This window comes from Hemitrygon akajei, unplaced genomic scaffold (assembly GCF_048418815.1).
Source record: "Hemitrygon akajei unplaced genomic scaffold, sHemAka1.3 Scf000113, whole genome shotgun sequence".
NCBI classification, from domain to species: Eukaryota; Metazoa; Chordata; class Chondrichthyes; order Myliobatiformes; family Dasyatidae; genus Hemitrygon; species Hemitrygon akajei.
Window position 1 is genome coordinate 1,637,225 of NW_027331999.1, and position 27,516 is coordinate 1,664,740.

The 27,516-nt window shown below is 43.2% G+C and overlaps 1 protein-coding gene across 5 annotated transcripts; it reads right to left on the reverse strand.

The window, feature by feature from the left end:
* Positions 1–1,416: 1,416 nt before the first annotated feature.
* Positions 1,417–27,516, reverse strand: LOC140723438 (uncharacterized). Of its 5 annotated transcripts, none has more exons than XM_073038010.1 (6): positions 27,376–27,516; positions 26,768–26,874; positions 19,350–19,470; positions 13,792–13,938; positions 10,991–11,150; positions 1,417–5,628 (listed from the first exon to the last, which is right to left on the reverse strand). In XM_073038010.1, the coding sequence occupies exon 6, from the start codon at positions 5,220–5,222 to the stop codon at positions 3,492–3,494; it is 1,731 nt and encodes a 576-aa protein (XP_072894111.1). In that variant the 5' UTR covers positions 5,223–5,628; positions 10,991–11,150; positions 13,792–13,938; positions 19,350–19,470; positions 26,768–26,874; positions 27,376–27,516; the 3' UTR covers positions 1,417–3,491. The 5 variants fall into 5 exon arrangements, with proteins under 5 accessions (XP_072894111.1, XP_072894110.1, XP_072894108.1 ...); XM_073038009.1 differs by having other exon boundaries at positions 10,991–11,156; XM_073038007.1 differs by lacking the exon at positions 10,991–11,150.

Here is a 27,516-nt window from a genome sequence, read left to right on the forward strand (position 1 = left end):
TGCCCAAACAAGAATTGAAAGACTCTTGGCTGGCTACAAAAAGTGTCTACAAGCTGCGATACTTGCCAAAGGGGGTGCTACTGAACATGTAGGACACCCAAACATTTGCTTCTGGCCCTTTTCCTTTTGTTGTTATTTTCAAACTGTAATAGATTGAAATAAAAATGTAATCTTCCTTAAATATTAAAGAAATTTGTCATCTCTAACTTTATGCCTTTTGGAAATCAGGTCGTCTTTTACTCGCTGATCTATTCACAGTAGCAGACATTTTGACAAGGGGTCAAAATCAAGGAAAATCATTGGGAAAATCAGATCGCTACTGGAAGAGTGGATTGGGAAAATCAGGTCGGCAATGGAACTCAAGAGAGTGAATTTCTAGAATGTCTACGAGACGGCTTTTTAGAACAGCTTGTTGTTGAGCCCACTAGGGGATCGTCTGCACTGGATTTGGTATTGTGTAATGAACCAGAGGTAATTAGAGAGATGGAAGTGAAGGAACCCTTAGTGATGACAACATGATTGAGTTCACTGTGAAATTTGAGAAAGAGAAGCTGAAATCAGATGTGTCAATATTTCAGTGGAGTAAAGGAAATTACAGTGGCATGAGAGAGGAACTGGCCAAGGTTGACTGGAAAGGGACACTAGCAGGAAGGACGACAGAGCAGCAGTGGCTGGAGTTTATGCAAGAAGTGAGGAAAGTGCAAGACAGATATATTCCAAAGAAAAAGAAGTTTTCGAATGGATAAAGGATGTAACCGTGGCTGACAAGAGAAGTCAAAGTCAAAGTAAAAGCAAAGCAGAGGGCATACAAGGAAGCAAAACTTAGTGTGAAGACAGAGGATTGGGAAGTTTTTTAAAAAACTTATGAAAGGAAAGTATGAAGGTCATTAATAGAGAAACGAAGAACTATGAAAGAAAGATAGCAAATAATATCAAAAAGGATACTAAAAGCTTTTTCAAGTATATAAAGAGTAAAAGACAGGTGAGAGTAGATATAGGACCAAAAGAAAATGATGCTGGAGAAATTGTAAATGGAGATAATGATATGGCGGAGGAACTGAACAGACTCCATGTGTGTATATGCAATTATGATAAGAAATACAGATCAGAAAACTTAAATGAGAAGCTGGCTCAGAAAAATAAATCATCACTCTGGAAGAAAACATTAACCAGTGAAATGAGTATGACCCTCCATGGGAGACATCCCAATGATCTGAGCAGATAAGATGGTGACAAGGAAGCATCGAGCACCTAACTGAGTGTTGGAGACCTCTTCCCGAAAACAGAGGAGTTCCTTGCGGAAATACAGGACGAGGTGGGTAACAAAAGTAAAACAAATCAAAACTTCATGAAATACAAACAAACAAGGCAGTACGTGCAGAAAAGGCCAAGATAAACCAGACACAGTCCAACACATTCCAGGATCCTGCAGCAGTTTAACTCAATCTGATTACTTACGCAGGTACAATCAAGTGGCAAATATCATTCACCAAAATCTTGCTTTAAAATACAAATGGATGAATGACCACGGTAACTTCATTAAGGCACCCTAAATTCAAGCCTGATTCAGTTAAGGACATAATCCACCAATTTATATGATAATCAATACATTATTTCAGATAGGATCATCTCAAATAACCATTTGGATATAATATTACAGGATAAACAAGCAGGAATAACTCCCTCAATAGGTATAACCATTCTCAACACACACATGTGCCTCCACCACAGGCATTGTTCGTCAGTCAGATAACCAAATTATTTTGTCTGCCAATTAGCGTCCAAATACAGGACAAAGTGGTTAACAAAAGAAAAAAAATGCAGAATACTTGAAATATAAACAAACAAGGCAGTAAGTGCAGAAAAGGCCAAGTGAAACCAGACACAATCCAACACTTTCCAGGATCCTGCAGCAGTTTAACTCAATCTGATTACTTACAAAGGTACAATCAAGTGGCAAATATCATTCACCAAAATCTTGCTTTAAAACACAAACTCACGAATGCCCTCCATCACCTCATGAAGGCATCATAAATTCAAGCCTGATCCAGTTTTAGAGTCAAAATCTTACAAATTATATGATCATCAATACATTATTTCAGATAGGTCAATCCATCTGGTTATATTACAGGATAAACAAGCAGGAGCATCTCCCCCAATAGATAAAACCATTCCCAACACACGTGTTCCTCAACCAGTGGAGCACCTCACCACAGGTAGTGTTTGTGTCATCAGTCAGATAACCTAGTTACTTTCTCCGTCAATCTGCTTCCAAATGTCATTCGTTGCCATGCCCTGCTGCTGAATCCCTTCTCCTCATCATACGTTCTTACCCCGACCATCGTTTAGAGCCCCAAACTCTGCTCTGTGCAGACTCGCCTCTGGTTTCTGAACCAGCTTCGTTGAAAATCCAATTGATGGTTTCCCACTCTGCTTTCAGTCTTTAGAGGACAGTGATGTTCGCTAACAACACTTTAGAAGTGGGGAAAGTGATCCATAATGTGGACATGAATCGTGATTAAGGAGGTTAACTCCCAATGTCATTCTTCCTCAGCCCGGAGATTAGAGGGGCGAAGAACATCTCAGACAGAACTGCAGTCAGCTCGACTTCTTCAGTCTGCAGAAAATTCAAGGGAAACCTCTTCACCCACACAGTGGTGACTATTTGGACCTCATCCCAGGGAGAGTGAGAGGTGAACAACAGGGGAGGATTTGAAAGATCTGTTGTGGAACAGAATCAATGGCAGGGTTCAGCTGGCCTGAGTTGACTCTCTACTGTATACTAGGTGTGTTATAAATTCACTAAGTACCGGAGACAGTGTTTAAGATAGAACTGATTCATTTGTCACAGATCTAGTCCCATTAAAGGTGAATATGCAGCAGAAGAAACTCCTCCCATGCCTGGGGAGCAGCAGCAATTACTGCAGAGTTCAACACCTACAGTCACTCTCAAAATTGCATTCAGCAACATTGATGGACAAATATCCAGCATGCAGCTTATTGAAACTTTCTCCCCTGTGTGAACCCGGTAGTGTGTTGTAAGTGTAACACGCTGTAAGGTTTCACTGTTGATTTAATGGCCTCTCTGTAATGTTTCACTGCTAAGGTAATGGTTTCTCTGTAGCAGCAATGTCTAGGTTACAACTAGAGATAAGAAGGTTTTGGAGTGCTGGGCTATCCAATGACAGAAATGTTCCTTCTTGTGAGTCTGGATGAGAGAATTTCATGGGCTTTTGCTTAGGAGAGATGAGAAGCCACGAATGGGGAGAGTGGGCCCTGTTTTTTTTTACTTCACTAACCCTATAGTCAAAGTAAGAATTATTAATCACATATTGTGTACCTTTTGTTATTTTGGGGTACTGATTTGTAACAGGGGACACGGCACAGCATCCACCCAAATTTGGCCGAGGTAGGGGGCTATCACCCCTACTAGCTGCTAGCCGGAGCGAGAGTTACATAAGGTTAGATGACTGAGTGAATACATTCCCACATTAACAGGGGGTGAATGGCCTCTCCCCAGTGTGAATTCGCTCATGTACCTTCAATTGTGATGACTGAGTGAATCCCTTCCCACAGTCTGAGCAGGTGAACGGCCTCTCCCCAGTGTGAACTCGCTGGTGTCTCTGTAGGTTGCATGACAGAGTGAATCTCTTCCCACAGACTGAGCAGGTGAATGGCCTCTCCCCAGTGTGAATTCGCTCATGTACCTTCAATTGAGATGATTGAGTGAATCCCTTCCCACAGAATGTGCAGGTGAACGGCCTCTCCCCAGTGTGAATTCGCTCATGTACCTTCAATTGAGATGATTGAGTGAATCCCTTCCCACAGAATATGCAGGTGAACAGCCTCTCCCCAGTGTGAACTGACTGGTGTGCTTGTAGGACAGATAACTGTGTGAATCCCTTCCCACAGTCTGAGCAGGTGAACGGCCTCTCCCCAGTGTGAACTCGCTGGTGTCTCTGTAGGTTGCATGACAGAGTGAATCTCTTCCCACAGTCTGTGCAGGTGAATGGCCTCTCCCCAGTGTGAATTCGCTCATGTACCTTCAATTGAGATGATTGAGTGAATCCCTTCCCACAGTCTGAGCAGGTGAACGGCCTCTCCCCAGTGTGAACTCGCTGGTGTTTCTGTAGGTTGCATGGCAGAGTGAATCTCTTCCCACAGTCTGAGCAGGTGAATGGCCTCTCCACAGTGTGAATTCGCAGATGTACCTTCAATTGAGATGATTGAGTGAATCCCTTCCCACAGAATATGCAGGTGAACGGCCTCTCCCCAGTGTGAACTGACTGGTGTGCTTGTAGGGTAGCTAACTGTGTGAATCCCTTCCCACAGTCTGAGCAGGTGAACGGCCTCTCCCCAGTGTGAACTCGCTGATGTACCTTCAGTTGAGATGACCGAGTGAATCCCTTCCCACATTCCAAGCAGGTGAATGGCCTCTCTCCAGTGTGAACTGACTGGTGTGTCAGTAGGCAAGATGACAGAGTGAATCCCTTCCCACAGTCTGAGCAGGTGAACGGCCTCTTGCCGGTGTGAACTGACTGGTGTGCTTGCAGGCCAGACAACTGTGTGAATCCCTTCCCACAGTCTGAGCAGGTGAACGGCCTCTCCCCAGTGTGAACTCGCTGATGTACCTTCAGTTGAGATGACCGAGTGAATCCCTTCCCACACTCCGAGCAGGTGAATGGCCACTCTCCAGTGTGAACTGACTGGTGTGTCAGTAGGTAAGATAACAGAGTGAATCCCTTCCCACAGTCTGAGCAGATGAACGTCCTCTCTCCGGTGTGAACTCGTTGATGTACCTTCAGTTGAGATGACGAAGTGAATCCCTTCCCACAGTCTGAGCAGGTGAATGGCCTCTCCCCAGTGTGAACTCGCTGATGTACCTTCAGTTGAGATGACCGAGTGAATCCCTTCCCACACTCCGAGCAAGTGAATGGCCACTCTCCAGTGTGAACTGACTGGTGTGTCAGTAGGTAAGATGACAGAGTGAATCCCTTCCCACAGTCTGAGCAGGTGAACGGCCTCTTGCCAGTGTGAACTGACTGGTGTGCTTGCAGGCCAGAGAACTCTGTGAATCCCTCCCCACAGTCTGAGCAGGTGAATGGCCTCTCTCCGGTGTGAACTCGCTGATGTACCATCAGTTGGGATGAGTAAGTGAATCCTTTCCCACAGTCCGAGCAGGTGAACGGCTGCTCCCCGTTGTGAACTCGCTGGTGAGCCATTAGGTCAGAAGACCGAGTGAATCCTGCCCCACAACTTCAGCAGATGAGCAGCCTCTGCCCAGTGTGAACTGACTGGTGTGTCCACAGGTGGGAAGACGACTGAATCCCTTCCCGCACACAGAATAGGTGAATGGCCTTGTCCAGAGTTAACTTGCTGATGTACCTTCAGTTGAGAAGACCCACTGAATCCATTCTCACAGTCACAGCAGATGAACGGCCTCTCCCCTGTGTAAAATGACCGCTGTGCCAGTCGGTCAGTTGACTAAATGAATCCCTCCCCACAGTCTGAGCAGGAAGGATGATCGAGTGTATCCCTTGCTTCACTTACTAAATATCTGGACAGAGACAGCAAAATTGGCGTGTTGTGTTCGAGATTCCCATAGATAAATTCCTTGTTGTTTTTAGCCTGTAAAAAGATTTACAAAATCCATCAATTTGTGTAGGACAACTTTTCATATGAGATCACTTGAGTTGTCAAGGTGTGATCTGGCAACACACTCTTACAGTGAAGTTCATCCCAAGTTGGAGAGGGAAATCATCTTCTAACTGGGCAGAGTGCTGGTATCTGGAATGATCATCAAACTCTCTGATGCTCTTCCCGTCTCTATAAGAATGGGGCATTTCTGCCATCTCCAATCTGTGACCTGACTCAGTTTGACTCTTTCCATTGGTATTATTCCCTGTTCCCACTGAGCTGCATGGGCTCTTGGCCCCACAGTAACTGAAACACTCTCACACAAATAGCCTGCAGTGCATTCTACGCACCCACCACTCTCTGTGTAAAAAACTTGCCCCTGACATCCCCTCGGTATCTATTTCCAAGTACCATAAAACTATGCGCCCTCATGTTAGCCATTTCAGCCCTGGGAATAAACCTCTGGCTATCCACACGATCAATGCCCCTCATCATCTTATACACCTAAAAAAGGCTCTAAACATAAACAAGGAAATTGTACATTGCTTTGGGAAATTGTTAGAAGTATACAAGATTATGAGGGTATAGATAAGGTAAATGTAAACAGCTTTTTCCACCAAGGTTGTGTGGGATGACAACCAGAGGCCATGGGTAAGTGGGGAAGATGGAAATTTAATGGGAACATTTGGAAAAGCTCTTTACTGAAATGGTCGTGAGAGTGTGGAATGAGATGTCAGCACGTGGTGAATATGAGCTCGGTTTCACCATTTCAAAGAGGTTTTGAAGGAAGCCTGGATGGTAGGGGTATGGAGGGCGATGGTCTCGGTGCAGGTACTTGCAATAGACAGCTTAAGTGTTTTTTTGGCATTGACTAGATGGGCCAAATGGCCTGTTTCCATATTGAACGTCTCCATGATTCTATGACAGAGAAGCTGGACAAACTTGTTTGGAAGGGAAAAGGTTGGAGTGACAATGAAGCAGCAATGGCTGGAGTTTCTGGGAGCAATTCGGGAGCTGAGCGATCGATACATCCCAAAGAAATGCAAGCATTGGAAAGGCAGGAGGACACAACAGTGGCTGTAATGAGGAGCCAAAGCCAACATAAAAGCCAAAGAGAGGGCAAACAAAAATGCAAAAGCTATTGGGAAGCTAGAAACCAACAGACAACAAAGAAAGAAAAAGTTCAGATGAGCTCAGAGCATGGATGATGATTAAAGAGTCTTGGTAGCACTCAAATGTCTGAGGCATTTAAAAGAACAAAATATCCAGGGCTTCAGTATCTCCTGAAAGCCAAGGTTCCCTGCACCAGTTACATTTCAACTTTTACATTGTTAGGCACATAGAAACTCTACACCCTCAAAATTTCACTTTTGAAGGCCTCCCACTTACAAAGTACTCCTTTATCAGAAAACAGCCTGCCCAAACCACACCTGTCAGATCCTTTCTGACACCATCAAAATTGACCTCTCTCCAATTTAGAATCTAAACTCATGCTCCAGACCTCTCTTTTTCCATCTTTATTTTGAATTTCTTGGCATTATGATCACTAATTTCTGTCGCCAGCCCTGATCATTGCCTAACAGCTTATTACACACTTCTACATCGGGAATTTTACGTACCGATTAAGGGCACATTTGACAAACTCTATCCTATCTAGTTCTTTTACAGTATGGGAGTCCCAGTCAACACATGGAAAGTTAAAATCACTTACTGAATCAACTTTTGTTTCTTGGGATGGTCTGCAATCTCTCTACAAATTTGTTCCCCTGAATCCCTCAGACTGTTGGGTGCCACCACATCCCAATGATGTCTACAAATTCCCTTTCCTGAACTCATCTGGCTTTCCTAAGATGCTTCTTGCATTGTGACATATGGAGCTCAGCACATTCATCGCACCATGCTCAACCATTTGATTGCTGACTCTGTCTGAAGTCTGAACAACATCTGACTGGTATGTGTAGAGATAACATCTGAAGTTTGTGTAGAGATAGCAGGAGCTCTGACGGAGATCTTTCAGATGTCATTAGAAACGTGGATTGTGCCGGAGGATTGGCGTATTGCTCATGTGGTTCCATTGTTTAAAAAGGGTTCTAGAAGTAAGCCTAGCAATTATAGACCTGTCAGTTTGACATCAGTGGTGGGTAAATCAATGGAAAGTATTCTTAGAGATAGTATTTATAATTATCTGGATAGACGGGATCTGATTAGGAGTAGCCAGCATGGATTTGTGCGTGGAAGGTCATGTTTGACAAACCTTATTGAATTTTTTGAAGAAGTTACGAGGAATGTTGATGAGGGTAAGGCAGTGGATTATAGATAGATAGATAGATAGATACTTTATTCATCCCCATGGGGAAATTCAACATTTTTTCCAATGTCCCATACACTTGTTGTAGCAAAACTAATTACATACAATACTTAACTCAGTAAAAATATGATATGCATCTAAATCACTATCTCAATAAGCATTAATAAATAGCTTTTAAAAAGTTCTTAAGTAGTTTACTTAAATACATTGAGTCCTAACCCCGGCACTTTAACATATCTTACTCCTGGCGGTTGAATTGTAAAGCCAAATGGCATTGGGGAGTAATGATCTCTTCATCCTGTCTGAGGAGCATTGCATCGATAGCAACCTGTCGCTGAAACTGCTTCTCTGTCTCTGGATGGTGCTATGTAGAGGATGTTCAGGGTTTTCCATGATTGACCGTAGCCTACTCAGCGCCCTTTGCTCTGCTACCGATGTTATACTCTCCAGTACTTTGCCCACGACAGAGCCCGCCTTCCTTACCAGCTTATTAAGACGTGAGGCGTCCCTCTTCTTAATGCTGCCTCCCCAACACGCCACCACAAAGAAGAGGGCGCTCTCCACAACTGACCTATAGAACATCCTCAGCATCTCACTACAAACATTGAATGACGCCAACCTTCTAAGGAAGTACAGTCGACTCTGTGCCTTCCTGCACAAGGCATCTGTGTTGCAGTCCAGTCTAGCTTCTCGTCTAACTGCACTCCCAGTACTTGTAGGTCTTAACCTGCTCCACACATTCTCCATTAATGATCACTGGCTCCATATGAGGCCTAGATCTCCTAAAGTCCACCACCATCTCCTTGGTCTATATATGTAGTCTATATGGACTTCAGCAAGGCCTTTGACAAAGTTCCACATGGAAGGTTAGTTAAGAAGGTTCAGTCGTTAGGTATTAATGCTGGAGTAATACAATGGATTCAATAGTGGCTAGATGGGAGATGCCAGAGAGTAGTGGTGGATAATTGTTTAGCGGGATGGAGGCCGGTGACTAGCGGGGTGCCTCAGGGATCTGTTTTGGTCCCAATGTTGTTTGTAATATAAATAAATGATCGGATGATGGGGTGGTAAATTGGATTAGTAAGTATGCCGATGATACTAAGGTAGGAGGTGTTGTGGATAATGAGGTGGGTTTTCAAAGCTTGCAGGGAGATTTATGCCAGTTAGAAGAATGGGCTGAACGTTGGCAGATGGAGTTTAATGCTGAGAAGTGTGAGGTTCTACATTTTGGCAGGAATAATCCAAATAGAACATACAGGGTAAATGGTAGGGCATTGAGGAATGCAGTGGAACAGAGAGATCTAGGAATAACAGTGCATAGTTCCCTGTAGGTGGAGTCTCATGTAGACAGGGTGGTGAAGAAGGCTTTTGGAAGGCTGGCCTTTATAAATCAGAGCATTGAGTACAGATGTTGGGATGTAATGTTAAAATTGTACAAGGCATTGGTAAGGCCAAATTTGGAATATTGTGTACAGTTCTGGTCACTGAATTATAGGAAAGATATCAATAAATTAGAGAGAGTGCAGAGACGATTTACTTGGATGTTACCTGGGTTTCAGCACTTAAGTTACAGAGAAAGGTTGAACGTTAGGTCTCTATTCATTGGAGCGTAGAAGGTTGAGGGGGGATTTGATCGAGGTATTTAAAATTTTGAGAGGGATAGATAGAGTTAACATGAATAGGCTGTTTCCATTGAGAGTAGGGGAGATTCAAACGAGAGGACATGATTTGAGAGTTAAGGGGCAAAAGTTTAGGGGAAACACGAGGGGGTATTTCTTTACTCAGAGAGTGATAGCTGTGTGGAATGAGCTTCCTGTAGAAGTAGTAGAGGCCAGTTCCGTTGTGTCATTTAAGGTAAAATTGGATAGGTATATGGACAGGAAAGGAGTGGAGGGTTATGGGCTGAGTGTGGGTAGGTGGGACTAGGTGAGATTAAGAGTTCGGCACGGTCTAGGAGGGCCGAGATGGCCTGTTTCTGTGCTGTGATTGTTATATGGCATCAAGAAAACAAACTCTCCCTCATTGTCACAAAAACAAAGGAGCTGATTGTGGAGGACAGGGGGTAAGGAGAGACAGACAATGCTGTCACCCTGTGACAGGTGAACAACCGACAGCTTCCCCAGTTTCCGAATCCCCAGTGGTGGGCACTTAATCTGGACTCCACCACATTTGAACCCCTTCTGCCAGCGGCCGACCCCTACGTGACTCTGTGCTATGACCCTACGGGGTGCTCAACTGAGGAAAGTCAATATCATGCACCCCACGAGGGACAGAAGTTCCCAGTCACGGTGATTGGACAGGATTAAGGAAAAGAGGGCAGTGCATTACTGGCCGAAGTTCCGGATTTCCTTTGGCGACAGACAGGACTGGTGGCTGCCCATACCTTCGTTAGGGTTTGCCCTGGGTTCAAGTCCAAGAGCCTAGGGTTCCTTGCCTACATCCTGACGAAACAAGCCTCCAGCAACAAGGGAGACTGGCAAGACTTGGCCGCGGGCCAACTCTGATACTGGAAGGAGTCTGAGGTGAAGACAGGACATCTGGTAAGTCTCTCGTTTAATATTGACTGAACCCAAGACATGGCACATAATCTCTGCTCAATTTCAGACAATGAAGTTGACAGCACCAACTGCCCCGCATCCAGATCACCATGAAAGAAGGACAGACTCTCCCATCCCTTCCTCAATATCCTCTCAAGCCCGAGGCAACATTTTCTGAGGATGGATCCAGGATTTTCTCTTTTGTGGATCCAGGATGGATCCAGGATTTTCTCTTTTGTGGATCCAGCAGGGAAACGATGTGATAGTGACGGACAGTGAAGTAATTGAACAGGCCTCTTTTGAAGCAGTTGTCTCCGCCCAGAAGGCTGAGCTGTTTGCTCTGACTCGTGCCTGTATCCCAGCAACAGACTAAAGTGGGAACGTTTATACAGACTCCATTATGCATTTGGAATTGTACATGACTACGGGGATCTCTGGGAACATGGGGATTCCTGACTTCCTCTGGCCACCCCATTAGTAATGCCACCTTTGTAAACAACTTACTCACCGCTCTACACCGCTCACGTTTTGGTTGTTATTAAATGAGCAGCCCACACTCACATATCCGACTGAGTCACTAAATACAATGCTTTAGCGGATGAGACAGTGAAAAGTGCGGCACAATCCTCGGTAGTTGTAGTCCCCTCGGGTTCCCGTCAAGCATCCCTCTGTGACTTAAGCAGAACAGGTTTGCCAGACATGAGGGAGGTACGTACTTTTCAGGGGGTGCAAATTGTGGTCCCAGATGGGATGCCAGAAAGAACCCAACCTAGCTTTTTGGATTATCCAGCGGGACAGGTTTGTGTTCCTACACAATTTTTACCGATATTGGTCGATCATATACACAATTGTACACCCCTGGGAAAGGAGGGAATGGTTGGTAACCTATACCCTGCACACCGGGTATGTCTCCCTTGCTAGGTGGATCTTTTTGTGTCTACAAGTTGAATTGCCTAGAGTACATTGCTATAGATACTGCTTAGTTATTATCTGCTTAGTAGGTGGATTGAAGCTATTCCAACTACCAATAATACTGCTATGACAGCTATGAAGATATTATTACGGGAAATAATTCCCAGGTACGGCCTGCCAGAGATGCTGAGCTCTCACAATGGCCCACACTTTGTGGTGAAAGTAAACAAAGGGGTACGTAACGAACTAGCTATCAAGCAACAATTCCGCTGTGTACACCAACCACGGGCCGCTGGCAGAGTGGAAAGAGCCAATGGCACGCTGAAGAGTAAACTAGCCAGACTAACAGCGGAGACTGGACTCACTTGGTTGAAGGTCCGACCATTAGCCCGATTCCACATGAGGGTTACCCCACAGGGGAAAACAGGGTTGTCACCAGCTGAAATCATTTCTGGACGGACCATGAGGACACCCTGGGAACAAAGTCTCAGGATTAAAGGCAAAGTGAATAAGAATAAGGAACCTTGGTTCTTGAGGGATATTGGAACTCTGATAAAGAAGAGAGAGATGTATGACATGTATAAGAAACAGGGAGTGTATAAAAAGTGCAAACAAATACTTAAGGAAGAAATCAGGAGGGCTGAAAGAAGACATGAGGTAGCGTTGGCAGTCAATGTGAAGGATAGTAAGAGCTTCCACAGGTATATTAATAGCAAAAGGATAGTTAAGGGATAAAATTGATCCTCTTGAAGATCAGAGTGGTTGGCTATGTATGGAACCAAAAGAAATTGGGGAGATGTTAAATGGTTTTTTTGTGTCTGAATTTACTAAGGAAATTGGCATGGAGTCAATGGAAATAAGGCAAACAAGTATTGAGATCATGGAACCTATACAGATAGAAGAGGAGGAGGTGCTTGCTATCTTGAGGTGAGTAGATAAATCTCCAGGACCTGACAGGATATTCCCTCGGACCTTGAAGGAGACTAGTGTTGAAATTGCAGGGGCCCTGGCAGATATATTTAAAAGTCGTTATCTACGGGTGAGGTGCCAGAGATTTGGAGGATAGCTCATGTTGTTCCATTGTTTAAAGAAGGCTCTAAAAGTAATCCGGGAAATTATAGGCTGGCAAGTTTGATGTCGGTCATGGGTAAATTATTGGAAGGAGTACTAAGAGATAGGATCGACAATTATTTAGATAGACAGGGACTTATTAGGGAGAGTCAACATGGCTTTGTGCCATGTTTAACAAATATATTAGAGATTTTCGAGGAGGTTACAAGGAAAGTGGATGAAGGCAAGGCAGTGGATGTTGTCTACATGGACTTCAGTAAGGCCTTTGACAAAGTCCCGCATGGGAGGTTAGTTAGGAAGATTCAGTCACAAGGTATACATGGTGAGGTAGTAAATTTGATTGGGAATTGAGAATGGGAGAAGTCAGAGAGTGGTAGTGGAGGATTGCTACTCTGAGTGGAGGCCTGTGACTAGTGGTGTACCACAGGGATCAATGCTGGGTCCATTGTTATTTGTCATCTATATCAATGATCTGGATAATAATTTGGTAAATTGGATCAGCAAATTTGTTGATGATACAAAGATTGGAGGTGTAGTGCACAGTGAATAAGGTTTTCAAAGCTTGCAGAGGGATCTGTACAAGCTGGAAAAATGGCAGATGGAGTTTAATACAGACAAGTGTGAGGTATTGCACTTTGGAAAGTCAAACCAAGGTAGAACATACAAGGTAAATGGTAGGGTACTGAGGAGGGCACTAGAACAGAGAGATCTAGGAATACAGATACAAAATCCCCTAAAAGTGTCATCACATGTAGATAGGGTAGTAAAGAGAGCTTTTGGTACATTGGCCTTTATAAATCAAAGTACTGGGTATAAGAGTTGGAATGTAATGGTGAGGTTGTATATTGCATTAGTGAGGGGGAATTTGCAGTACTGTGTGCAGTTTTGGTCACCGAATTACAGGAAGAATATTAATAAGGTCGAAAGAGTGCAGAGAAGGTTTACAAGGATGTTGCCGGGACTTGAGAAACTGAGTTACAGAGAAAGGTTGAATAGTTTAGGACTTTATTCCCTGGAGCATAGGAGAATGAGGGGTGACTTGATAGAGATGTATAAAATTATGATGGGTATAGATAGAGTGAATGCAAGCAGGCTTTTTCCACTGAGGCTAAGGGAGAAAAAAAAACAGAGGACATGGGTTAAGGGTGAAGGGTGAAAAGTTTAAAGGGAATATTGGGGGGGGGAGCTTCTTCACAACTGTGTCTGACTGGTACTGGCATAACTGGTTCTTCGGGGCACATTCAGTCTCACTCCCAACTATTTCCTACCTTCCTTTGTACAGGTATGTAATGTCTAAAGGACAGTGTTTGAGTAAATGAGACTCACCAAACTTTCTCCTGACTGAATCACTGGAATCTCTGAGTCAGATGGGTTCTCTCCAGTTGATGCTCTCAATCCTCGGGCTGGTTCACATGTTGCTGTTCCCTCGTCTTCAGTCGTGGTTTTTCTTCCAATAAATCTCTCACTGCAGGTCTAACGTTAACATGAAAGATAATGAAGCACGTTAACAATGAAAAGGAGGACCAAACATTTTTGCTTAATGTTACTAGGAACAAAACTCACTGAAATTTAAACGTTGGCAAATATAATGATCTCAGTGAACAATCTTTAATTGTCCCTCACACATCACAAAACAATACGGGATAAGAAGGAGCCATCATTCAGTCATGGTAAGACACAAGACACAGGAACAGAATTAGGTGATTCAATCTATCTGGTCTGCTCCACCACTCAACCATTCAATCATGGCGGCGCGACGACGCAGGGCGCAGCGGCCACTCCAGTAAGGAATATCCGTTATCTGTAAGTAGGGGCCGTGCACAATCCTGATTTGATTGAGACGGATGTGTGAAGCACGGAGGAACATCTGGCGAAACTTCTGACATGCCTGTGCTGCTGACGCTGCTACTGAGCGATCGGAGATATCTCCAGAGAGGAAGGCCCCGAATCCTCGGCTTTGCCTGTTGCTTGGTGGCCGGAGCCGGGGTTGAAGCACTCGGCAGAGATGGTGCTCGGTGCTCGGTGTCGGAGGGCTGGTCGGAGGCACGAAGTTGTCGGAAGTTTTCGGACGGACTCACAGTTGGCTGTGCTCGGGTGCTTCCAGAGGCTGCATCGGGAAGTTTTGCCACGTTGGAGGTTTCTTCCTTCTGCCATCTGCGTGAGATGATGGGCTATCTGGGACTTTGAGACTTTTTTTTACCGTGCCCATGGTCTGCTCTTATCAAATTATGGTATTGCTTTGCACTGTTGTAACTGTATGTTATAATTATGTGGTTTTTTTGGTCAGTTAGTCTTGGTCTGTCTTGTGTTTATGTGATATCATACTGGAGGAACATTGAATTTCCCCTTGGGGATGAATAAAGTATCTATCTATCTATCTATCTATCTATCTATCTATTCCTGCCTTCCTCCTGTGACCCTGAAGCTACTCAGCAATCATCAGTATATTAAACTTCACAAATAGACCCAAATGGCAGCCTCAAACAAATTCTGCGGCAACAAATTCCACATATCAGACATCTTTTGGCCAATTTTTTTTTCTCATCTCAGTTTTAAAGGGAAGCAAGTTTATTCTGAGACCGTGCTGTCAGATCACAGACTCTCTGTCTAATGGAAACATCCTCTCCATGTCCACTGTATCCAGGCTTTTCAACATTTGGTAGGTTTACTTAACCATACATCCCTCCACCACCCCCACCATCCCTCTGAACTCCATTGAGCACAGGTCCAGAACCATCAAATGCTCCTCACACATGAAGCCGATCATTCCTGAGATTATTCATGTGAACCGCATTAGCAACAACTGCACCGGACACATTTCCAGGAATAACAGACAAATGAGTTCCAGAATAATTTACAGGGAAAAGTTGTGCTTCCTTTACTGTTATACTATCACTCCATTTCTAAGTTAAAACAGGACCATTTCAGGAAATTTGTATTACAGATCCTAGGATACAGATCTTGTCTTGTCTATACTGGACCGACCGCCGTCGCTGGTCTATAAACGTGCAGGAGTAATGTATGGCTCAGCTCTACTGCGGGGAGCTGAGGCTCGAACCATTCTCCCCCTAGACTTCCCAGTCCCTCGGTAAAGCAGGCAGTGAAACCAAAGATCCCCACAACCTGGGACGTTCTCCTTTCTCACCCACCCCACTCCGGAAGAAGACACAACAGCCATAAAGCTCCAGAACAAATGTGAGAAGCCTCAGGAAACAAGGCGAGTTCAGGTTAAGTTAATGGGACTCAGCGGCCAAAATCACACCATGTCATCGACAAAGTATGTGAATAATAAAGACAACACCCATGGAAGCTTGACTGTTAAGTTTGAAAGTAACATAAACATTTGTCTTTTGCATGAACCTTTGTAGATGTATGTAAGCTAAGATCACACCTCCTTAATTATGTTGCTGAAGAAAGCAAATAAATAAGGTGGTTATTGAGCTGAAGTTTGATGCGACCAGGCGTTAGTATGGCACGTGAGGTTAAGGTATTCAAGAAAAAGGAGCACTGTACTTGTTACCTGTTTAGATACTGACTTGAATGTATAACAGTAGTACTCTGTGAAGAGAAAAGCTTGTGTAGTATGTAGATTCAAAAAAAAAATCCTGTGTCAACCTGTTTTAAACCGCTGGTTAAAAACCCGTTATGGGGGGAGGTGTTATGCCGTTGGCCCCCTCCTTCATGAGAATCGCAAGAACCCTAGTTAAGGGGGGTCAACTGACCCAAAAAGAGAGAGAGAGACCATGTTCTCCCAAGAAGCAGAATGAAGGTGACCTTGACTATTGTCTCATGGAGACCACGTGAAAAGCCCTCGGGCAAAGTGGGCTGGTTGTGAGAGAGATCGCATTACCTGCAACTTGATTGACACCTGCGATCCCGTGAAGAAGTATAAAGGCGGGTCTGAGGGGGGGACAACCCTCAGATGCACCAAGGAGACACCAAGGAAACACGATATCGATTCCCGTGGGAGCGGGACGCCATTTTGAAGGAAGCCACGTGCGTTAGATTCCGAATTTGAATCTGTGGCTAGAACCAACGAAAGACTGCTTTTAAATAACAACGGGGAAGTCTGCTCCCCTGATTCCAAGGATTTGCTCTGCCAAGACGACGGGCAAGTGTTTATCTTTTCTAAATCATCTCTTTCTCTCTACAACGTGAAAACCCCAGCGGTTCCCAAAAAGGAAAAGCCTGCAAACTTCTGAGTGACTCTTTATATTTCCGTTGGACTCAGTATTAACCCCTAGACAACTGTAGAGCTTATTTCTGATTGATTATGGTTACACCGGTGTTTTAGATTGAGTTTTGATGATGTATATGATCTGAATGTTTTGTATTAACCATACGTTTGTGCCCTTTTTGAATAAAACGCTTGAAAATAGTAGCATCCGACTCAGCTGATCCATCTATCTTTGCTGGTAAGTTACCTGGTTACGGGGTTTCGTAACAAGTGGGGGCTCGTCGAATCTGGGGCAAACAGCCTCACGTGACCTGTCGGCGGGACTTCCATTTCAATTCTGTGAAAACAGACAGCCTGGGCTCCTGGTTTGGATCGTTCAATGCAGATTAAGTGAAGTCGACACATTTCTGACGAGCCCATATAGTTTGGAAACAAATGAATTCCTGGCCCACAGTTCGGGGCTCACGGCCAACATCGGATCTCCCCGCTCGGGATCGGTCTCAATACTCACCGATCGGAAAGTGATATCTTCGGCCCGCAGACAGTGATCCCGACGGAAGAGACGAAAGTCTTTCACGAACACACAGCCGACCCCCTTCAGCTCGGAGCGGAGATGAAAACACCGTCCACCCGGAGACTATGAACATGCGCGAAGAGATTGTTACATCATCGGGAGGCGGGGCCTCCGAAACAGACGCGCAGATGCTGCCCATCTGTGGTTATATGGGAGGGACAAACGGGATCACGTGTCAGGATTGGGGACCACCCCCCCCCCCGCCCCAGGCAGAGACTCCAGCTACTCATTAGTCTGTGGAAAGAAGCAAACTTGCCGCTCACATCTCCTCTCACCTTAAATGTATTAGACATTTCAACCCCCAGGAAAAATATATCGTCTGTCCACTCTATCTATTCCTGTCGTAATCTTATAAACGTCCATCCAGTCTCACCTCAGCCTGCACCGCTCTGGAGAAAACAACACAAGTTTGTCCAGCCTCTCGTTATAGCTCATGCCCTCTAAACCAGGCAGTGTCCCGGTAAACCCCTTCTGCGCCCTGTCCAAAGCCCCGACATCCTTCCGAGAATGGGGGCGACCAGAACTGTATGAAACACTTCAGATGTTTTCTAACTAGTTTTATAAAACTGTGTTACGAACTGTAACGTTTTAGAAACGAACCAGTAGCAACAGAGTTCACACTGGAGTCTGGTTTTGATGTTAAAACCACTCTCTTTATTAGTATATACTTATAATATAGTAACTTAACAAAATAAAGGGAAGTTGACAGAGTTAAGTGTATATATGTATAAATATAACTCCCAGACTATCGATCGTGAGGGAACAAAGCTCAGAGTCTTGAGATGGTAAAGTAGGAAAGTTCAGAAATTCACGGAATAAATGATGGGAGAGAGATATTTGTAATCCAGGGTGAAATGTAGAGAAAAGGCCGTTACATCAAAATAACCGCCGACGAACTTCTTATCCGTTGAATCCGTCCACATACCAGTTATCTGCGAAAGTAACCTGTCACAGGAATACCGTCTTCCAGGGGTTACCACACAACATACCCAGGCAAGGGTTAATACAAGATATTCCAAAATCCACTGTTATGGATTATACGAAATGACAGCCACACACATTCGTTGTGGTTCCGTGTACCGATGATCAACCCACTCTTGTGGGCATAGGGGAGTTCCAAGCCTCAGCTGCGACTAACTGAAGCGATCAGCTTTTCCAGTCTCTCTCTCTCTCTCTCTTTAGACTGGCCGCCTGCCTGTCTGATCGCTCTCTCTCTCTTATGGGTCAGTCCACAGTCAGTGCTGTCAACCTGTGACTGACGTCATAGTCCCGCCTCCTCACGCCGGCGCTCTTAAAGAAACAGTCACAGTACGACCGCAGGCTCGTAACAGCTGCAACACAACTTCCCGACTTTTGAACTCAATGCTTCAACTAATAAAGACAACCATGCCATTTGCCTTCTTAACCACCCGATCAATCTGTGCAGTCTCTTTCACGGAGCGATGAACTTGGAGTCTAAGATCTCTCTGATCATCAACACTGTTCAGGGTTTTGCATTTAACAGTGTACTGTCTCATACATTCGACCTACCGAGCTGCCAAGATGATCATCACTAATCAAATCTCACTGAGATTTCTCAGGTCCTGTTGAATTTATTGCCAAGTGCACAAGTACGGGAAGGTACAGGTACAGAGAAACACTGACTTGTGGCAGCATCACAGGCAAGTACATTCAGATAACACACGGAACACAAATTATACGATTCTCTGCCAGTAACAATCTATAAATATGTTTTATGTCATTAACGATATTTAAATACATTGTGTCATGATCAATATTAAAATGTGCATTTTGTGTCAATAACAGTCTTGGAAATGTTGAATTTGGTCCCTGTCTCCATTCCTCCTGTAATCCACAACCAGCTCCTATGTTTTTGTCACAATAAGGGAGAGGTTGTTTTCTTGACACCACTGTGTCGGGGTGATGACTTCTTCTCTGTTGGCTGCCTCGTTATTATCTGAGATTAGGCCAGTCAGTGCAGTGTAGTCAGCAAATTTAACTAACAGATTGGAGCTGTGGGTGGCGACACGTCATGGGAATACAGAGAGTATACAGAGAGGGAATAAAGAGACACCCCTGTGGGGTATGTGTGCTGAGGGTCAGAGGGACAGAGGTGAGGGAGCCCACTCTTACCAGTTGCCGCCGATCTGACAGGAAGTCCAGGATCCAGCTACACAAGGCAGGGTGAAGGTCGAGGTCTCTGAGCTTCATGTCGATACTTCACGCCTTCGTATGGCTACTGCTCTGCCCATGACTGCAAGGAACGGCAGAGAACTTTGGAGAGCAGAGAACATCAGGGAAACAAGCCTCCCCTCCATGGACTCTTCCTACACTTCCCCTGCCTCGGAAAAGCGGGTCATGTACTCAAAGACCCTCACAACCTGGACATTCTTGCTGCAAACCCGCTCCCCCATCGGGGAAGGGATACAAAAGCCTTAAAGCGCGTAACACCAGGCTCAAGGATGGTTTCCTGTCTACAGCTACAAGCCAAATGAATGATAAAATGGACTCGACCTCACAATGTAACTCGACGTGACCCTGCACCATATGTCTATCTGCACTGCACTTTCTCTGCAGCCATAATGCTTGGTTACAGTTATTGTTTTGCCAGTTTCATTTTTCATTTTTAGAATCTTTTTTATTGATACATAATCTACTACAGCTATAAAATTATTCAAAACTTCAATTAATATGCATACAATTAATAAAGCTGAAAAAACTGATTGTAAAATATAAAAATGGAAATATATATATAGAAAAATAAGGGGAAAAAGTACCCCATCTAACTCGGAAAAAAACCCAGTAACCACAAAAAAAGGGGAAAAAAATCCATTAGGAATGAACCCTCCGGACCAATACTTTTGACCATCATCTAAGTTTTTTTAAAAAAGAATCAGCAACCGCCATTTCATATTTATTAAAAAAATTGAATGGAAACCATATAGCATAATTCAAATTAAATGATAATATTTGGCAAAGGAACCCCATCTTCTCTCAAAATTGAATCGAGGAACAAAAGTTCTACTTCTATTTTTTTCCAAACTAAGATATAACATTCCTTGAGAAAACCATTCAATTAATGTAGGGGAAGAAATATCTTTCCATTTTAATAAAATAGCCCTTCTTGTCAGTAGTGTAACAAATGCAATTACATGTTCATCTGAAGGTGAAATACCCTGAATATGATGTGTAACTATTCCAAATTGAACAGTCAATCTATTAGGTTGTAAATTAATTTTCACAGCTTTAGAACTTGTTGAAAATAAAGATTTCCATAATGATTTTAATGAAGAACATGACCAGAACATATGTGACAAAGTAGCTACTTCAGTTTTACATCTACCACAGCATTTGTCTATACTAGGAAATATTTTAGATAGTCTCCCCTTTGTTAAATAATAACGGTGAGCAATTTTAAATTGAATTAAACAGTGGTTGGCTCATACAGAAGAATTTACGTTTTTCAAAACTCGAAGCCAATCTTCATTAACAGAGGTCATATTAAATTCTCTCTCCCAATCTTATTTAATCTTTAGTGATATGTTCTCTTTTTGTAACAAAAATAAATTATAAATTCTGCTAATGGAACCTTTCACTAAGGGATTCAGTTTCAAAATGGTATCCAACAAATCAGTTTCTTGTAAATATGGAAACTTAGGTAAACATGTTTGTAAAAAATGTTTCACATGAACATATTGCAAAAATGTGTATGAGCGAGAGAAAACTTGTAAATTAACTCTTCAAAGGTCATAAATCCGTAAAAGAATGGATCCCTTTATTTTTCCATAGGAGTAAAATGGGGTCAGTTGTTGAAGGTTTAAATGAAAAGTTTCGATATAAAAAACTAGACAAATTGTTTAAAATTTTAAAAGAAACGAAACTGAACCCAAATCCTTAGGGATTGTTTAATAACCGGGTAAAGATTTAAACTTGGAATTTTAGAGAGCTGTAAAGGTAATGGAGCTCCTAAAATTGAAGTTAAATGAAATTGTTTAACAGCTTTTAATTTCAAATCAATACAAAATGATTTTTGGTTCTCATCAAGCCAATATAATCAAAAACATAATGGTCTAATAGTCACAGCCCAATAATAGTTTTAAATTAGGAAGTGCAAGTCCACCATCTTTTTTTAGATTTGTGTAAATGATCGTTATTAATTCTTGGTCTCTTACTGTTCCAACTAAAGGAAGAAATAAGAGAGTCAATTTGATGATTTTGTTTTAGTGAAAAAGATAGGTATATTTTGGAAAATGTATAAAAATCTAGAAAAAATCATCATTTTCACAGCACGAGCATGACCTATTAAAGAAAAAGTAAGTGGATTGCTTCTAGAAAATTGTTGTTTCATGGAGTCCATTAAAGGAACTACTTTCTCTTTTTAGAGATCTTTATATTTTTTAGTAATTATAATACCTAAATATCTAAATATATTAACAATTCTAAAAGGAATATCGTTATATATACTAACAGGGACATTGAATGGAAACAATTCACTTTTATTAAAGTAAAGTTTATATCCTGAAAATTTACCGAAAAGTTTGTGTTTTCAAAAGATTAGGAATTGATTCCTCAAGATTTGAAATAAAAACCAAAAGATCATCTGCATAAAGAGAAATCTTATGTATGGTTCCATTCATAGAGATACCAAGAATATTTTAAGCTTCACGTAATGTTATAGCTAAATGCTCCAATACAAGATTAAATAATAAAGGGCCTAATGGACATCCCTGTCCAGTGCCACGAGAAAGTGAGAAAAAAAGAAGACCTGCAGTTATTAGTAATGACAAGCTCAAGGGCGGCTTCCTGTCTGTGTCTATAAGCCAAATGTATGATAAAATGGACTCGGCCTCACAATGTGACTCGACGTGACCCTGCACCATATGTCTATCTGCACTGCACTTTCTCTGCAGCCATAATGCTTTGTTACAATTATTGTTCTGTCGTATATCAGCTCAATGTACTGTTGTAACGTTCTGATCTGTGTGGATGGTACGTCAGGGAGAATTTTCACTGTAGCTCAGTACGTGATGATAATAAACAAATTCCCCATTTTAATTGTGTGGAAATATTAGACAGACTGAGCTTCTGCTCTGGAACCACAGAAGCAAACTGAACTGTTGTCATTTCTGAGGAATGTAAATAAAATAGAAAAGGCTTCAATCTCACTTTACGATCTGCGGTAACTGGGATCAGATGACCGGTGGTGGGTCTCCCATATCAATATCAGAATCAGGTTTAATAGCACCGGCATATGTCATGAAATTTGTTGTCCCTGCGGCAATTTTAACAATTTTGATTTAAAATAAAATATACATATTAAATAGTTAAATTATATAAATAGAACAAAAATAAAAAATGTAATAAACTGTTTTAATTGTGTGGAACTATTTGACTGACTGGGTTGTTGCTTTGGAAATTTTGGAGTGAAGCTTAACAAAACTGTACACATTTATCAGAAGCTCAGAGGAATAGAAAAGGCAAATTCTCACATAAATGGGTCAGACACCCAGAAACATTGGTTGCACTTCAGCAGATAAAAACAGTGGAATGAACCATGCTGAAAACATTGCAGAAAAAAACATATTGTCCACCACAACGAGAGGACGTGACCGATCCGGATCTCACTGCCTTGTCTGAACGGGGAAAGATGAAGGTACACGTACACGTAGAGCAGTGACCCGCAGATGCTGCAGATCTGCGGAAAAACGTGAACGGGAAACGGGACCACGTGACAGGATTGGTGCCCCCCCCCACCCCCACCCCAGGCAGTGACTCCAGCTGCCCATTACTCTGTGGACAGAAGCAAACTTGCCGCTCACATCTCCTCACCTTAAATGTATTAGACATTTCAACCCCCAGGCAAAATATATTGTCTGTCAACTCTATCTATTCCTCTCGTAATCTTATAAACGTCCATCCAGTCTCACCCCAGCCTGCACCGCTCTGGAGAAAACAACACAAGTTTGTCCAGCCTCTCGTTATAGCTCATGCCCTCTAATCCAGGCAGTGTCCTGGTAAACCTCTTCTGCGCCCTGTCCAAAGCCCCGACATCCCTCCGAGAATGGGGGCGACCAGAACTGTATGAAACACTCCAGATATGGTCTAACTAGTTTTATAAAGCTGTGTTACGAACTGTAACGTTTCAGAAACGAACCCGCAGCAATAGAGTTCACACTGGAGTCTGGTTTAGATGTTAAAACCACTCTCTTTATTAGTATCTATTTATAATATAGTAACTTAACGAAATAAAGAAAAGTTAGCAGTGTACTCATGCCTGACTCCCAAAAGGTTAATTTACAGGTTGAGTCTGTGATAAAGAAGACAAATGCAATGTTGTCATTTATTTCAAGGGGAATAGAATATAAAAGCAAGAAGAAAATTCTGAGTCTTTATGAGACATTAATCGGGCCATATTTCAAATGTCAATAACAGTTTGGGCCCAATATCTCAGAAGGCATATGTTGTCATTGTTGAATCTCCATAGGAGGTTCATGAGGATGATTCCAGCAATGAAGGGGTTAACATATGAACAGCATTTGGCAGCTTTGGGTCTGTACTCACTGGAACTTAGAAAAATGCTGAGGAATCTCATTGAAACCTACCGAATGTTAAAAGGACTGGCTGGGGTGAATGTGGAGGGGATGGGTCCTGTGGTGAAGGTATCCAAATCTAGAGGGTGCAGCCTCAAAATTGAGGGGCAACCATTTAGAAAAGATTAAAGAAGGATTTGTTTTAGTCAGAGAGGAGTGAATCTATCACAGACTCTAGTGGAGGACGTCCATGGGTATATTTAAGGCAAAAGTTGATTGTCTCCTGATCGGTCAGGGCATCAAAGGATATGGCGAGTAGGCCATATGGGGCTGAGTGGGATCAGAGATCAGCCATGATGGAATGGCAGAGCAGAATCGATAGGCTGAATTCTGCTCCTGTGTCTTATGGTCTGGTGACTGTCACAAACTGATTTTTTTAAGGAATCATGAAAACATGTTTTAGAATCAACTACAGAGAATGTGAGTCGGAAGAAAAAAAATATAGAATTCCGGAAACTCGCAGCATCGACTGTAATAGGTAACATGGTTTTGAGATCATCGATTTTGTTCTTTGTATCAGTTTTCACATTCACTGATGTTCCCTGCAGCAGAAATAGTTAAGCAGACTAATAATGTGAATGTTTTCACACCTGAATCAGAGTGAAACATCAAACCAGTTGTATATGGTTTTAGCAGAACGGCCGCTCACAGTTCTGTGGAATGAGCAGGGCCAGACAGCTGCTTACACCAGACCCTAAGCTCAGAATCTCACAGAAAAAACAACCTGCAAATTTTCCCAGTACTCTTTCAACCTTCTGTAGGTAGGGTATCAAAACTGCAATCAATATGCCAAATTTGGATCACCAACGTCTGATACAACCTCAAAATAACATCCCATCTCTAGGATTCAGTACATTAATTTATGCAGGCAATCTGGCAAAGGCTCTTTTTTTATGACCCAATCTACCTGTGGCACTACTTTCAATGAATTATGGACCTGTATTCCCAAATCATTTTATTCCACTGCACTCTTTCGTGCACTATCATTTACTGTGTAAGACCTACATAGTGCAACACTTTGCACTTGCCAACATTAAACTCCATCTGCCATTTTCAGCTCAGTTTGCAGCTGCGTCAGATCCCACTGTAACCTGCCTCTCTGCTAACTACACCCCTGATCTTGCTGACATGCAAATGCACTTATTAAGTTAAACACATTATCATAGATGACAAGCAGCAACGACCCAACTGCCATTTCTGTGGCTCTCCACCGGTCATAAACCCCCAATCAGGGAGACAACCATCTACTATCATTGTCAGCCTTCGCCCAAAATGCCACTGTCTACTCCAATTTACTTCCTTACATTGAACGTGGAGCAAATGAATTTTCTTTACCAAACTCCCATGCAGGATTGTTAAACGCCTTGCAAAAGTTCATGTTGCCAACATCCACAGCATTGACTTTACATACTTCCCTCGTAACATTCCCCCTAACCTCATTGGAAAAAAACTCTATGTCATTGCCAAGCACACAGGAAATCATGCTGATCATGCCAAATTAGTCCTGTCTTTTCAAATAATTATGTATGTGGTGCTTCCAACACTGTTTACACTACTGATGTCAGAATCACTGGCCTATAGTTTTCTGGTTTAATTTTTCAGCATTTCTTAAACAGAACAATGTTAGCTATCCTCCAATCCTCCAGTACCTCACATCACCAAGTATAATTTAAATATACCTGCCACAACCCCTGCCTTTCCTGCATTTGCTCAGTGTCTAAGGGAACAATTTGTCAGTCACTGGAGATTTAATACACTAATTTGGCACAAGACAGCAAACTCCTCGTCTGTAATTTCATTGGGTTTATGACCTCGCTTTTGCTTTGCCTCACTTCTGGAGATTTGGTGTCCCTTTCCCAAGTAAACACAGATGCAAAAAAAAAATCAATTTAAGATCACCCCCTTTGTGATCACTTGATGTAGACAGTTATACTGCACAAACTTCTGTCATGTGTCCTATCTCATTCCCTAACAGGAGATCAAGTGTCACACACTCTCTCATTAGAACATCAATATATTGATGAAGAAAACCTCCCTGAACTCATTCGACAAACTCAAGTCCATCCAGCCATTTCACAGTATGTGAGTCCCAATCCATATGTAGAAATTTATCTAGTATAACAAATTATTTTTCTTGCAATAGTCTGCGATTATCTCTAAAAAAAAAAGTTCCTTTAAATCCCTCAAACTATAAAGGGATCTGTAACATAGCCTAATTAATGTGAACATAACTTTTTTAAAAATTTGTTTGGTCTTTCTATAACACCTCACTGTCCCGATTGAGCACCTCCGCAACATTTTCTCTCGATAGTAATGCCCCCCCCCCCTTTAATTCTGCACACTTGGTCACGACTAAAACAAAGGAGACCCGGAATATTGAGCTGCCAGCCCTCCCATCCAGCAACCAAGTCTCACTAACTTTATAATATCACAATTCCATGTGTTGATCCATGCCCATAGCTCATCTGACTTTTCCATCAATACTTACTGCATTGAGATCATTAATACATCGCATTTCACTGAATAAACCATCCGGTGTGGGATGTGGAGAATGGCAGTGCTGCACGGAGCAGATACGGAGACTGGGAATCGGGTGCAGTAAAACTCCCAGTGTGGAATACGGACACCAGAAACTGTAATCTCACCATCGATTTGCTCACTGACTTGTGATTAAACATAACTCACTGCCCAACATCAGATCTCCAGACTTGACACTGGCCTCAGTACTCACCGATGGGAATCTGAATCCCTGCCCGAGGGGGCGAGGACCCGTTCCCTCCCTCTCCCCCACCCCCCGCAGACGATCCGCTTCAACAACGAACGGGATGAAAATAAACCACCGCCCACCGGGGGCTGTGTGAGCATGCGCAGTGATTATTGCGGAGGGAGCAAATTCCAGTGACCGACCCAGCAGACTCTGTGAGGAAAACAAACTCGCCCCTCACATCTTCTGCAACCTACCTTATCAGACACATTTGAACTCTGGGGGAAAAGTTATCGTCTGTCTATTCTACGTATTCCGCTCGTAATCTTTAAACGTCCATCCAGTCTCACCCCAGCCTGCGCCGCTGTGGAGAAAACAACACAAGTTTGTCCAGCCTCTCGTTATAGCTCATGCCCTCTAATCCAGGCAGGGTCCTGGTAAACCTCTTCCACGCCCTGTCCAAAGCCCCGACATCCTTCCGAGAATGGGGGCGACCAGAATTGTATGAAACACACACAACCCGGACCGACCCCGGCAGATTCTGTGAAGGAAGCGAGGCGAGGCCGCCAATTCGGGAAAGTTCATCCCCTCCCCCTTCAGGTTTCACCGATCATATTGTGTTTCTCTCTCCCTCCCCACCCCCACCTTTTATTCTCCAGTCCTGCCGAAGGGTTTCGGCCGCTGATGTCGACTGTACTCTTTTCCTGGATTCTGCCCGGCCAGCATTTTGTGCGCATTGCTCGCATTTCCAGCATCTGCAGATTTTCTATTGTTTGAGTTCGGGAAAGCTAACGGGACTCTGAAGTTTAAAGGGACTTTTAAGTTAAAGGGAAAGTTAAAGCTCGGGACAGGCATCAACACTCACCAATTGAAAGTCATTGGTGTCGCTCCGCAGAGAATTATCCGTCTCCGGCTCCCCCCGCCCAGGGGGCGATGATCCGGACCCGATGCCGATCCGACCACCGACCCGCTTCAACAAAGAACGAAAAACAACACCGCCCCTGCT

Excerpts from the sequence above, each read along its gene's own strand:
- LOC140723438 (XM_073038008.1), bottom strand. The coding sequence starts at position 5,222 with ATGGCTCACCAGCGAGTTCACAACGGGGAGCAGCCGTTCACCTGCTCG.